Source organism: Chiloscyllium plagiosum, unplaced genomic scaffold (assembly GCF_037043375.1).
Source record: "Chiloscyllium plagiosum isolate Xiang-an unplaced genomic scaffold, Cpla_swu_hap1 HiC_scaffold_24, whole genome shotgun sequence".
Classification (NCBI taxonomy): domain Eukaryota; kingdom Metazoa; phylum Chordata; class Chondrichthyes; order Orectolobiformes; family Hemiscylliidae; genus Chiloscyllium; species Chiloscyllium plagiosum.
In genome coordinates this window covers 16,370,271-16,385,232 of record NW_028270162.1, presented here as the reverse complement: position 1 = coordinate 16,385,232, position 14,962 = coordinate 16,370,271, and the positions used below count along the sequence as shown (strand labels likewise).

The window sequence follows — 14,962 nt, the reverse complement described above, 5'->3', positions numbered from 1 at the left end:
AAGAAATCACTCCCACACTGTCTGTCTATCATTAATAAAAATTGAATATAGGGGAGTGATTACAATTCAACAAATTATTTGCCATTGTTGAAGAATTACCATCTTACCTGCCTCTATGATATTTTACGCAAAACTGAATTAAATCAACAAATAAATCAAATGAAAATTCAAACTGAAAATTAATCACAAAAGGGAGTAAGGTTACAATAGTACGAAGGGAAGAAAACAAAGTAGGTTGTCCCTATGGTCTTCGACATTATATCTCTTCCTGACTTCATAGATTTTTGATTGATTGATTGATTTATTGTCACGTGTACCAAAATACAGTGAAAAGCTTTATTTTCGTGTAGTACAGACACATCATAGTAAGCAAGGATGTACAGATCAGAGGTTGTTTAAAAACCAAACTTGGACAAAAGCAAAGGTTATGTTGCACAGGGCGTGCGCTAGGGGAGATCAACATTAGCAAGATCAACATTATTTGAGATAAGAGAGTCCATTCATCAGTCTAGTAACAGATGGGAAGAAGCTGCTCCTGAACCTTCTGGTGCATGTGTTCAAGCTTCTATACCTCCTGCCTGATTAACTGAAGAGGTTGTAGGAGATCATTACTGGGGTGCAGTGGGTCTTTGGTGATGTTGGCAGCCTTTCCGCAGCAACAGGAGCCACCTAAATGGAGACCATGCATGGAAGGTTGGATTCAGTGAAGGTCTGGGCTGTCATCACTCCGAAAAACTTGACGCTGTCCACCTTCTCAACCTCAGTTCTATTAATGTAGATGAAGGAGTGTTCTCTTCCTTTCTTTCTGAAGTCAATGATCAGTTCTTTAGTTTTGCTGACGTTGAGAGAGAGATTGTTCTCTCAATGCACCAAGTCATTAAGCTCTCTAGCTTCCTTCCATATTTTGACTTGTCATTGTTAGATATCCATCCTACTATGGCAGTGTTGTCAGTGAACTTGTAGATGGCACTTGGAATTTGGCAACACAGTCATGGGTGTACAGGGAGTACAGTTGGGGGCTGAGGACTCATCCTTGGGAGGGGGGGGGGCTCCAGAATTAAGTGTTTTTGTGAAGGAGTTGCAGTTACCTCTCTTCACTGATTGTGGTATGTGAGTCAGAAAGCAGAAGATCCAGTTGCAGAGGGCAAAACCAAGGTCTCAGAGTTTTGAGATTAGTCTGGGGAATGTTGTTGAAGACAGAGCTATAGTCAATGAGCAAGAGTCTGATGAAGGTATACTTATTGTCCAGATGTTCTAGGGATATGCTGTCCGCTGTAGATCTGTTTCATCAGTAGGAAAATTGTAGAGATTGAGGCAGGCTGGGAGACTGGAGTTGATGTGGACCATGACCAGCCTCTCGAAGCACTTCATGATTATGGAGGTGAGAGCCATTGGGCATGTAGTCATCAGGCATGTTGTGTGTGCTTTCTTGAGTACCAGGATGATGGTGGACTTTTTTAAGTAGGTGGGGACTTCAGCTTGTACTAGGGAGAGGTTGAAGATGTCAGTAAATACCTCCATCAGTTGGTCCGTACAGGATCTGAGTGCTCAACTGAAATGCTGCCTGGCCCACTGAGTTTCTCCAGTACTTTATCTTTACTTTTAACCAAGCTATAGTGTGAGCTGTACATGGCCTCTGGCTTTCACAAAATACCTCACAATCCTCCTGTATAAACTAAAATCGGTTGTCAAAGGTTGAACGCAGATTACAGTATAAGACAAGAGAAAGTTAGGACTTCAGATGCTGGAGATCAGAGCTGAAAATGTGTTGCTGGAAAAGCACAGCAGGTCAGGCAGCATCCAAGGAGCAGGAGAATTGACGTTTCGGGCATGAGCCCTTCTTACAGTATAGACAGGCAACTAATTGAATGGAAGAACCAAAGACTAGCTGGGTTAAATAGTATGTGTGCAAGAAAAATTTATAGTGCATCCTAAAGATTTGTGTTGTGAGACCTCCAAATTGTTCAGATATAAAATGACAAGGAATCACAGTCTCAGGTGTGACATAGCAGAGCATCACCCTGGTAGACTTGATTGAGGAGCCATCCTTAAACTGATGGCATACATTATCCCTCATGGGGTGGAATTTCGCTAAGGGTGGGGTGAAATGGGTCTTAAAGTGTTAGTTGATTCATGGCTTATAGATGCCAATAAATAATGTAGGTTGGGTTATATCATCAAATTAAAATCTCTAACACATATGTGGAGTCCTGCACAGAGCATGTGGTCACCATCCATCAGTGACAATGTTCCAGGACACCAGGTCAATGCATATATGAGCAATGAGAATGATCCCTGCTGTCAGAGGGTCAAATTACAAAGACTTTACAGAGATGTTTTTAAATTAAATTCAGCCCAGATGCTTTAATCCTCTACTCACAAATATCAAGGCTAGAAGTCCTGCATATCACATTTTGATTCACTTCATGTAGATGGCATTAGGAAAGGACGTTAGGTCCTCCAAACATCTACTCACCAGAAGCTACACAATTTAGGTTAGTTCTCAGAATTACTACATTAAAAAGAACAGTTTCAGATAGTACAGTGTTGTAATTGGTAATTCCTGACATGCCGTCAGAAAGTTTTTCTTTAGACAGTGATTAACAGCTGGATAGGTCTATTAGGAAGAGCAGCTAAAGTCAAAGTACCAGAGTTACTTAGGAACTAACTAGTTGCTGTTATAATAAGATGCATTTGTTATCTAAATTTGGTGATATATATATAACATAAATGTGAAAATTCAACCCATTTAACAGAAGATAATGTCAATTGCTTATTCTCACTATAAATTAGCAATTTCATGGACAAATTATTTTGCCATCTGTAACTGCCATTGCATTTTTGGCACCATCTATACTTATTGATGTGTTCAAAAGATTGAAATCAAACCTAATTAAATAGATTACTCTCCCCCACCACCCCCAGCCAGAGTGTCTCTCTTTCATATACAGAATGTAAACTGTCTTTCTTTCAGTTAAATGCACGCTTACCTTTCCATGAACCACAGCATGTTCTCCATGCAATATCACCTTCCCTGGAGCCGATATAATCAATGTCTTGTTTGCCATTGTGAAATGAACGCTAAAAGAGAGAAATTTTATTTCATTCAATTGTTAAAATCAGTCAAAATTAAATATAGCAATGAAATTGTTACAGAAGTCTTGAAAAAGATTTATCAATAAAATATTCCACAATTCAACATTCATAGAAAATCCATAAACAGATTGTTTTTAATACCAGCAGCACCACATTTATTATCCATCCCTCATGGGCTGTGACACAATTTCTGATTTTGGCACTCCTATTGGGGTGTTTGGTGGGGAATCTTTTAAAAACTCAGCAGACCTACATTTATGTATTACCTTTCAGGTTGCCCCAAAGCACTTTTGAAGTAGTTACCTTTGTAATGTAGAATGCACACACATATGCATACACAGAAAGCACGTGCAAACATCAATAACCAAATAATCCTCTTTTAAGGAAGTTCTGAACATAGCTCTGACTCAGAACATTAGCTCTGTCTCCACAGAAGCTGCTAGACCAGTTGAGTTTATCCAACACTTTCTCATTTTACTTCAGGTATCCAACATCCACAGTGCTTTGCTTTTAAGTGATGTTTGTTGAGTGATAAATATTTGCCATGGAATTCCCACGCTTTCTTCTTCAAAGTACAGTAGTGTCTTGGGATCCTTTTGCACCCACAAGGACAGATTGAAGGAAATCATGGTTGGCAGTACAGCACGCCCGCTGTGGGAAGCCTTGTTTGACATTCAGTGGGTGTTAAAGCCAGAGAGGTTGCATACCATATCACATACAGCATCTTTAACATTTACGAAGCAGCTACACTCATACATTCTCTTAACTTGTTCATTTATCAGACTATATTACTGATGCAATCGCTTCACTTGGTCTTTGTTCTGATGAAGAAGGGTCCATTACCTGGAAGCTTCATAAGCGGCTGCGTAGTTCCAGCATTTTCTGACGTTCAGTAAAACATTTCATTCTACTGTCGGTGAGAGAGAGGTAAATTTTGTGCAACTATTGACATTGATATCAAACACCATATACATAACTATCCCATCCAGCAGCTCGCGATCCAAGTACCGCCCACAGGAGGCGGTGCCTAGTTCGCAGCCCAGCCAGTCAAATGGCGGCGCTGCTGTCGCCATTCACCAATCGGGATGCGAGTTCCCCTGTCAATCAGACCACACCCCAACGTATCAGCTCCGGGGCCGCAGCTCCAGCCAAACGCTGAGCACCCTAGAAAGCCGCAGCCAATCAGAGAATGGACACTTTATGTCGGAACCAATGTGCTCGGCCCGGCTGATCAACGGGACGATGCCAACTGACCAATGGGAGACGGATGAGCGGAAGTGGTGGGTGGGAATGGCTGTGTGCTGGCCAATCGGGTGGCGAACTTGCGGTGGCCTGACGGCGGCGCGAGCTCGAGGGGCCGGATGTTGGCGGTTGTTCTCCGGGCGGTTGTGTGTGGGCGCGGCTGTGGGGTACCGACTGCCGCCCGGATATGTAGCAGGCGGAGCTACTGCAGTGCAGACAGTGATGGGTGAGCACCGTCTGAGAGGAAGAGCTAAAAGATATGGGGGTCGGGGGCAAAGAATGAGAAGAGCAAGTGTGTTGATATCAATCCTCACCGTCGGCCTCAAAGCCTGTCCACTATCCGCAAAGCACATAGAGTCATAGAGATGTACAACGTGGAAACAGACCCTTCGGTCCAACCTGTCCATGCTGACCAGATATCCCAACCCATTCTAGTCCCATCTGCTAGTCCATATGCCTCCAAACCCTTCCTATTCATCTACCCATCCAGATGCCTTTTAAATGTTGCAATTGTACCAGCCTCTGGCAGTTCATTCCACACATGTACCACTCTCTGCATGAAAAAGTTACCCTTTAGGTCTCTTTTATATCTTTCCCCTCTCACCCTAAACCTATGCCCTCTACTTCTGGACTACGTCAGGAATGTGATGGAATACTCCCCACTTGCTCGGATGGTTATAGTGCCCAACATTACACAAGAAGCTGGACACCATCCAGAAAAAAAATCCCCTGTTTGAATGGTATCCCTTTCGCTACCTCCAGCAATGTGTACAGGAAGTTCCCAGGTTATGAATGAGTTCCATTTTTTTCCACTGTTCGTAAGCTGAATTTGTGCCTAAGTGGGAACAGATATGGGCTAATTTGTCCGCTCGTTTGTTTGGACAAAACATTACAGAACTCATCATTTTTAAAAATGAAAAGCTGGAGTTAGGTTCATAACTACAGGATGTTTGTAAGTCGGGCGTTTGTAACCCAGGGACATCCTGTATTATGTACAAGATGCAATGCAGATAACACTCCTTAGGCTGTACATTCCACATCTAAGACTGTTGGCGTGGCTATCCCTTGAGGTCATGGTCTTTGTTCTGTTGATCTGTTTATGGGCTGTCAGGTGGCTTATGAGTCCATTCTTGGCTTTGGAAGTTCTTCTGCATTCAGGACAAGTAGTTCCACTTGGCAGATTGGGTTTTGGTTGTTGCTGCCTCGCTTTCTGTTTTCTTCTTTCTTCTAGCTCTGCACATCTGTTGGCTTTGACTGGCTGGGCTGTGAACTAGGCACCGTCTCCTTTGGGCGGTACTTTGATCGCAAACAGGCAGAGTTTGCTGTCCTTGGCATTGTTTTCCCAATTGTTGATGTCGATGTTACATTTCTTAATGGGGCAGCTATGTAGGAACTATGTAGGAACACTACCAACTGTATGTTCCCCTCTGAGCTACTTGCTATCCAGAATTGGAAATATATTGTTATTTCTTCTAAGTTAAATTCCTTCCCAAACAGTGTACCAAATGGACTTGAGTTGTTTGGGAGGGTAACTCACCTCTCAACATCAACCAGGGATGGCAATAAATGCTAGCCTAGCTGGTGATGTCCACATCCTTTTATTGAGCTAAAAAAAATGAGATGGTAAAATGGGGACCTGGAAAAAGCACAGCAGATAAAGCAGCGTCAGAGGATCAGTCTGGATGAAGGATTCTGCCTGAAATGTTGTCTGTCCTGCTGCGCTGATGCCACTTGCTTTGCTATGCTTCTTCCAGCTCCACTTTTAATAGTCTCTGACTTTCCAGCATTTGCAGTCCTCAATATCTTCAATTTAAAAAAAATGACACTGGCTGAGGGAACATATAGTTTTAAAAAAACAATAATGCCTGGAATTGAATTTATTGGAGTCCCATTTCGAAGTACACAAGTCAGGCCACCATTTCCTAGTTTTATTGTTTGTTCCTTCTGAGACTGTATTCCTTTCATTACAAACTTATTGCCATACCAAACAAATGATAGGACCAGATCAGTTCTGCAGGTGGTGTCGCTTTTTTACGATGAAATGACAATGGAGCCGCCTTTAAAGGGAGAGTAGTGGTACGTTGAATATGATTAGGTTGCAGTGTTTCTTATTACATGTAATATATATGTGTAAAAGTATGTGTGGATATAACATTTTCATACAGATGTGACACACAATCATAAAAAGAACTCAAAATTCTCTATATGGTTCTAACCTTAAGTTTAAACAGACTTTGGTTTACAATTTGTACAATAGACATTATTGAGTATACCTCAGTTGCATTTTATTAGCTCAATCCATCCTACAGAATGAAATTTTTGATCCCGATTCTTAGCGAAAACCTTTTAAAAACAACTTGCATGCTGGATTTTAGCTATATAACTGGTGCTGTTGACGGGATTGCAAAAATCCAATTTCTTTTTGAACAGTTTATGGTGTTATTAAATTTTTATTCAATTATTTTTATGAAAAATAATCTAATGGTTTTACTTGTTATTTAAAGTTGTAGTAATCTTATCTTGCTGTAATGGTTACTTTACAGAGGAAGAGATTCTGGGGGGGCAGGTGGTAAGAATTGTTGTCTTGGTGTGGAAAGGCCTGGGTAAAAATGTTGTGGCTTGAGACTGATGATCATTGGATATGGAAAAGTGGGAGTGAATCTGGAAGAATAGATAGGAAAGAGAGAAATGGATATTGTGTTTAAATGCTGGACTGGGAGTATTACTTGACTATGCAGAATTGACAAGTCTTCAATTGGGAGAGATATGGCAATGCTTAGAGGTTAGAGTTGGGGTGTGTGATATCACTGGACTTACTAACCTGATGTTAGAGGATCTTGGAGGTGGATGATCAGTGGTAGTTCTGGGTGCAACTGACAAAATGTTATTGTTTTGTCTGCTTTATGTGGGTTTTTTTGGTATAGTTATTTATTCTGATTGTGGGAGTAATAGAGAGGGTGAATGCTTTGGAGGCTTAGGGAAGGGTCAATTAGAAATTATTAACAATGGTGGGCCCTGCTCACTTTTTTGAACTGTGAATTTGGGAAATCTACAATTCTTTTTTAAAAAGCCAAGAATGTATTTTGAGAGAGGTAAATCTTTCTAGGTTATTGCACTGAAGTAATTTTACCTCCCCCAATCTGATAACAATTGGCACTTTGCCTTCTTACAGCCAGATATAATACCTGCCTTAACACAGAATGTTGGTTCATAGGAGAGGGGCTGGAATTGATTTGGGAGCTGTTCATGATGAGTAGGGTTTCTAAGTGAGAAGAGATGTAAGAACTCCTCCAGCCCCATGAATTCCCAATCTCTTTTCCATGATTTAAAATAGTTTTGATTTGGGAAAAAAACCTTTTAAATCAATACTGGAAGTTGTAATTAAGCAATGGGTTACATAGTTTCATTTCCCCAATAATGCATCAATGTTTCTTCTTCTGTAACAAATTTATTTTTTCCATTAACAACCTGGCTAATCTGTTCCGAGTCTAGAGCAAAACTGTCGTCGTTCAACCAGAGATGTGGAGCCCCAGTTAGAATCACAGAATCCCAACAGTGTGGAAACAGGCCCTCTGGCCCAACAAGTCCACACCCAGACCACTCCCCCACTCATTACTCTTCACCAATCTCAGACCCAACCTACACATCCCCGAACACTATGGGCAATTTAGCATGGCCAATTCACCTAACCTGCACATCTTTGGATTGTGGAAGGAAACAGAGGCACCCGGAGGAAACCCACTTATTACCTGTTAGCTGACTGAGGGATAACAGACAACAAATGTGGGAACTTTTGTTTGATAGTTGACCAACTGAAGCTTTGGAGGAGTCTAGGTTCTGCTCCCCTTTGAGGCTAGCCTACGATTAGACAGTTTAATGTATTGTTCCATTTTTGATTGTACTGTTTGTTTTTGCATTTCTAGTGCCAAAACACAAGAGCTTAAGATTCCCAAGATCTACACAAAAACAGGAGACAAAGGTTTGCACTGTTACTAAAGAATATATTTGCTTAACTGCTGAGAGTAGAGCTGCTCCATTAGATTTAGTAAGGAAAACAGAATGGACAATGAAGTATAGTAGTATTCTCTTGATGTAATAAAAGGTAGCTTTATTTTGTTTGTGGTTTTATGCATTGAGGGTGTTAGAGGATCCTTTTAAATTTGAGATTTTTTTCAAATAATTTTCAAGTAACAGAGCTCTTGTCATACCTGGCCCACACAGTTCCTGCTCCCAGTCCTATGCCCAAGCTAAAGGAGGGAACCTGAGAGATGTTCAGAATCTCCTGCTAGCAGTTTTCTTGGGATCAGGAAGTTGCAGCGTTAGAGATTGTACTGACACTAAGTGTTAAAGTAGTGTGCCTTAAAGCCCTAATGCATTGTGATGCTGTTGAAGAAGAAAATTTGATATAATTATCAATGTTTTCCTATATTCAAACCTTGCTTTTGTTTTAGAAATCTACAAAAAGGTGTAAAAATGTATCTTGTTGAACAAAATAAGCAATAGCAAATCAGTAGCTTGCTTTGCGCTCCACTTTGACTTGTTTGCTTTTTCATTTGAATTCATTGCAACATTTTGGCAAAATGCATAGCTTGGAATCTTTCCAAAATTTTTGTTTCGTAATCTTTTATAATTTCTCTGCTTTGAAAGGGTTTTCCACCATCTTCACTGGAGAGCGCAGGCGAAAGGATGATATTATATTTGAAGCTTTGGGCAGTACAGATGAATTGACGTCTGCCATTGGGTAATTAACTTAATATCTTACAGAATATTTAGAGTTATTGAGAAACTTGTTGTGGTGGCACACCTGTATTTTTCATAGTACCGTTTGCTGCAAAGGCTGAATAGCGAACTTCCCAAACCAAGAAGGTTCAATACTTCAAGTGATGTTAAAGTAGCTCAGTCAAGGCACCAGGTGAAGCAAAGTAATTGGCTACTATATTTGTGAGCTCTGAAGAAGGAAAATTACTCCATGGATTTCACTTTTTCCCATGGTATGGGGATACTGAATAAGAACATTGTCTATGTTACTTCCCAAAGTTAAATGATGCTACTTGCTATTTTAATGTACATATTGGCCTATTGAAGAAGGTACTTGAGGATATGTGGCATCCATGGAAATGTATTTGAGCAGGAATCAGTTCTGGAAAGAAAGAGAAAATGTGGGACAGTAGGAGAAGTAAAAAAGGGCAAAACATAATACATAGTTCTGGGTCACGAAAAATCACCTTGTACTGTTGTATCTTTCTGTATTTTGCATTAATTCAGTGGACTGCATTGCAATTTGTTGGAACATTGCTTGGGATCTTACAAGGATTTGAAAGATGTGGGCTATGGCAAGATGATTGGCAAGGTCGATCTCTAGATTGAAATCATCTCGCCACATGTTCACATTTTTCAAGCTGTGTAGTGAAACTCTCACTGAGCAGTGGCAAGTTCTGAATTGATGCTCATCATTGCTTATAAACAGCCCAACTTGTCACAAGTTACGATCTTGTCAACCTCACCATACAAACTAACTGTAGGAAAATTCAACATGTAAACCAGAGCAGGCTGGTCCAGACAGTAGAGGGAGAACTCACAAACCGAGATGTGTATCAAATAGCCAGGGGTCTGGAGAAGTGAGGGCTAGTGCTGGCAGGTCAACTCACTCAAAGGGTGGGCCATGATCATCCAATTGTCTCTATTTGCGAAAATTAGGGAGGGCAGGTAGGCAGTTGTAGGCACAAGTGTGTGATTTTGGATAAACCGGGCAAGTACAAAATCTGATGGAATAAGCGGTGGGGGTCCTTAGCAGCATGTTAACACTAAGACTGAAAGTCACTAGCAGAGGACCACTTTTGTTTCAGTTATGAAACTCATGGATAGTATGCAGTGTTGGGACTGGCTGTGTAGGGATTGTAATTAGCAGGGTAAGTGAGGGGGCTGCAAATGCAACAGTCACTGAGCATTCACAATAGAACAACATTGTTCTCCAGCATATTATCTTGGCAACACAGACATATAGGGTTCCATTCCCTGATCATTGTGCAGAATTGACCATCTCTGTAGTGTATCTCTCTGACCCTGTCATGGCTGGGGAACTCTGTCAGATGTATGCTACTGCGTATGCTGTTAACAAATCATTAGGCAATGATATGGGGAATGGGGTGCCTAAGGTATTGGATTGAGCTGATGCTATGCACGCTTGTTGCTCCCATTATTTCCAAATGATGTGTTTGGCATTTGTCGGGCACCTCCAATTATGTACCTTGTTAATGTCCAAGGAGTATTAATACAGGGTTCATCAAAGCTTCTACAGGCAAAACAGATAAAGGGACAACAACATGAATGGTGAATTGCAAAGATTTATAAAATGTAATAATTATTGTCATAATTGTTTGAAAACCAAAGTTTCAATTTAACATAGTTTGTTTTGCAAACCATGAACATCACATCATATGCTGAACAAATTTTTTACATGGGTTTTCCAGCCGTTGCTTCTCCTCCAGTTGGTGCATCCTGGACCACCCTGTCTCCTTGTGAGGAAGATGCACTTGGATTAAATTTGCGGTCCCCTGTCCCACTCTTGCCATGTCCTTGGTCCTGAGGTCCACTGCTTGGAGACATTCGTGGTAGGTGTTGGGACTCTTCAGCAGCCACTGCTGGTACTGAGCCTGTCTGTTTCTGGCAATTGCCAGCCTGTACGTGGAGGCAGACACAGTTTCAGGACTGGCTGAGATGACAGGCAGTGTATTGAGAGAATGCTGCATTGCTGCAGCTTCTCAGCATAAAGGTCAAAGCCTCTTTTATGTCTGTTTGCTGCTGCTTCTCCCTGTGCAAATGGACAAAGTCCTCATTGCCAAAATCATAGGAGTCATCTCCTGGCAGAGGCTGAATAGGTGCCTTGTCTCCAGCAGTCCTCCGATTGCTAGTGACCTGGGTTGTTTGTCCCTCACACATCTGGAACTCCTTGTGAGCCCACTGCGAAGTCCTCATCAATGCTGCTGGCACCACCCATACTATGTCACTACGACCTGTTATGTCTTGTCTGAGTGAGTAAGTTGCAAGTCAGCAGCATAGCTACTGGGACTGATGAAAATGGGGAAAAGGTATTGTAGTGTTCCCAGAAAGCGAAACAGCAGCATGGAGGGCATGTGTGGTTAGTCAAATGGGAGGATGGAAATGGTGATGACAGCGAATGAGGGAGGTGTCTCATGCAACAGAGCATGTGTTAAACCATAGGCATTAGTGTGAAATGTATGCTATGGCACAGATAAGTGTGGGGTAGTATAGAGCACGGCATTGCATTTATCTTGGAGGAGCGATGATCATTGATCATTTTGCTGCACTGCTGCCCAGTACTCCTTACCCTAGAAATGGTGCTGACTATTTCCAACCATGCTAGCAAGGTATGATGATAGGACTACTTTGCCATTCTTCTAGGAAGATGACTCCTCTCCAGCACCACATCCACAAGGATCTCCAGGTCCCACTCAGAGAAGCATGGAGTTAGCCTCCCCGTCTTTGCAATCTCTCCTCTCTACTTCAACAGTTGAGCAGCATGGCTTCCAGATGCCAATGCTGTGGGCTTTGGAGGATAGTACAGCCACAACGGATGCTGGTCTTAAGGAGGCCCTCACTGAACAGCGAGTTATTCTGGGAATGGCGTTTGGTAAAGATGTGGTCAAAATTGAACATTAGTCTCCCTGTGAGGGCTGAAATATCAATTAATGTGGTGAGTTCGGAAAAATACAGTAAGAAAACTCTGACAGTGAGAATCACTGCACAAAAACTATTGTAACTTGTGCTTTGCCCAAAAAAACTGTAAGATTCACCCTACTGTTCTTTCATTGCTAGGATCTTGGATTTCTGCCAAAATGTGTTTGGTATTTAGGACACTATTCTTTGGGAGTGATAAAGGGAGAAGTTTTTACTTGTTTTATGGTGTCTGTGAACTGTTTTTTTTTCCCAGGCTGGCAGTTGAATTCTGCCTGGATCAAGGTTATGAATTTGGAGAGGAACTTTACAAGGTACAGTGAATCATTGAATTAATTAGCCCAGAGGAAGCTGCTTGTCCCATTGTGCCTGTACCAGAATTTGAAAGAAAAGTCCCACTCTTTTGGTTACCTCTGATCTCGAGTATTATGTACAATTCTGGACTCACAGAAGTATTTGAGGTAGACCAAATTCACATCATATTACCGCACCTTCAAGAATGATGTTGCCTCCCATAACCTATTTAGACTTGTGTTACTTATGATATAGAAAATTAATAAGTAAATTTATTTTATAGAATTTTAAAAGAAATGGTAGGGAAGACTGAGAAAATTTTTTTTGCTGGTAAGGAAAACTATAACAAGTGGACCTAAACTTAAAATTATAACTTTTCAAGAGGCTTCCATGGAGGGTGGGTGGATGTGTGAGTAGACCTCCCACAAAAAGCAATAGATATTAGCTTAATTTTCAATTTCTAACCTATGCTCGCCAAGGAATATTGAATCAAGATAGTCGGGTGGAGTTAAGATCCAGTTCAGATCATCCATGGTATAATTAAATGATGGATTAGACTTAATCTGAAAGGGGAGAAGTTTGCATAGTGGTTTTGTCATTGGACTAGCAAGTCAGAGACCAAGGTAAATATTCTGGGTTCCAATTCCAGCATGCCAGATAGTGACCTTTGAATTCATTTGATAATGGTGGAATAAAAAAAAACTAGCCTAAGGTCAACCAAGAAACAGGCGGCAATTGTCATAAAATAAAACATCTGTGTTTCTAATCTCCTTTTAAGGAAGACATCCTTACCTAGCCTGGCATCCATGTGATTCCAGACCCTCGCCAATGTGATTGATTCTCAAATATCCTCAAAAATCACTTAGAAATCCACTTCAAGGATAATTACGGATAGGCAACAAATGTTCATCTAGCCAGAGATGCTCAGGTTAAAAGGAAAAGAAAGACCTCCTGTTTCCAAGTTCCTTCTGGTTTCTGAAACTCCTGCCAGTAGAGACAGTTCATCCTTATTTACTCTAGATCAAAATCACTCATTATTTTAAATTCTTCTCCTTAACATCACTCCTCTAAGAACAATCTCAGTTTATCTAGACTCTGGTGCAGTATATGTTAAGAATATTGATGCGCTTTGGGGTACTTTAAAATAATTCAACCAGTTGTGGCAGGTTGGAATTGTCTTCAAAAATGAGGTTTAGAATTCAGAAACACCTTCATTTCTAAAAGAGTTTAAGTAAAACCAATACATACATTGTCAATCATATTTACATAACTTAGTGTTCAACTTTGAGTCAAACTAAAAAAATTTCAATTCTCAAATTTAATCTGTAAAATTTGAAATTAATTTTAAAGGTATTGCATTTTAATTTTTCCTAATGACTTAATATAAAGTATACAACATGATCTGGTGCTCAGGTATCTTGAAGGTTATGGGTCATGGCTAATTTAGCAAATAAATAGGCAGTGATTGCAACACAATTAACCTTGGTGTTTTTATAATCAAAAGTCAACAAAAAACTGACTGTGATTCTTACGATCAGATACTTTGCGACCTGGGTGCATGTTTGCCCCCAAGATGAATTTCTGACTTCACAACTGTGCATGTTCTAGCACCACTTATTTTCATCCTGTTTTAAACAAGTACAGCGGCTCAGAGGGGTGTAAAGAACAACTGGGAAGTCTGTGATATCATGTAAGGCAGGAGAGATTTAAGGAATGACTGTTCAAGGCAAATCAGAATAGTAATGGGATGAGTAAAGGAACAAAGGGATGTTCTAGGGGAAGCACAAATGGAAATAGTAGAACATATGAATAGAGTAGCAGTTATAATTTTAAATTATTGAACTGTGTTGAGTCTGGAATCCTGTAAAATACCTTAATTGCTAGCTGAGATGCAATTCCTCAATATTCCATTGATCTTCATTAGGAACAATGTATGAGACAGTGAAACAGTGAATTAAACAAACAGGTAATGTGAAGCTTGTGGGCAGATCAGAGTGATTCAGCAAAACAATAGCTCATTCTGTGTTTACTTTCCCCAGTGTAGAGAAGCTCACATCATGATCAGTAAATGCAGAATAAAATTGAAAGATGTACAGATATGTTGTTTCGCCTGCAAGGAATCTTTGGGTGAGATACTAAGAAGGGAGGAGATAAAAGTGCAGATGTTATCTCTTCTATACTTAACCCCTGCACAATGCACCTTCCTAAGTATTAGGAGTGATTTACACATGAACCAGGGTATTATGGAGGAAACAGTCTCTTAGTAATACTGAAAGCAGAGAGGAATATATGGTTGCTGTTTTCCTGCTAGAGGCTGTAGAAATGGCAGAGAATGAACCTTTGGATGTAGAGGCTAGTGGGGTGTAAGGGAAGGACAAGGGTGCACTATTGTGGTACTGAGCAGGAGGTTAATAGTTGGGAGAAGACTGTAAGAATTTAATGGGTGCAGTTGAGTGTCCTGTTAACTATGATGGTGGAAATCTACTCTGAAATACAAAGGGGGGGAAGGGTGGCAAAGAGGTAATACCATTAGGTTAGTAGTTCAGAACGCCATGGTAATGCTCTGAGGACATAGGCTTGAATCCCACTATTGCAGATGGTGAAATTTGAATTCAATAAAACAATCGGGAATAAA

The 14,962-nt window shown here is 40.7% G+C and overlaps 2 protein-coding genes across 5 annotated transcripts in view; one reads left to right on the top strand and one right to left on the bottom strand.

Moving 5' to 3' along the window:
- Positions 1-4,087, bottom strand: part of mvk (mevalonate kinase) — a 43,688-nt gene extending 39,601 nt beyond the window's left edge. For all 3 annotated transcript variants that reach the window (XM_087999936.1, XM_087999934.1, XM_087999935.1), the window contains exons 1-2: positions 3,940-4,087; positions 2,991-3,081 (exon numbers count right to left, since the gene is read on the bottom strand). In XM_087999936.1, coding sequence (XP_087856062.1) covers positions 2,991-3,068 — 78 coding nt within the window. In that variant the 5' untranslated portion in view covers positions 3,069-3,081; positions 3,940-4,087. The remainder of the gene's footprint in view (positions 1-2,990; positions 3,082-3,939) is intronic.
- A 353-nt stretch (positions 4,088-4,440) lies between these two features.
- The window catches only part of mmab (metabolism of cobalamin associated B), a 56,771-nt gene continuing 46,249 nt past the window's right edge, over positions 4,441-14,962 (top strand). For both annotated transcript variants that reach the window (XM_087999933.1, XM_087999932.1), the window contains exons 1-4: positions 4,441-4,564; positions 8,262-8,317; positions 8,986-9,079; positions 12,290-12,347. In XM_087999933.1, coding sequence (XP_087856059.1) covers positions 4,458-4,564; positions 8,262-8,317; positions 8,986-9,079; positions 12,290-12,347 — 315 coding nt within the window. In that variant the 5' untranslated portion in view covers positions 4,441-4,457. The remainder of the gene's footprint in view (positions 4,565-8,261; positions 8,318-8,985; positions 9,080-12,289; positions 12,348-14,962) is intronic.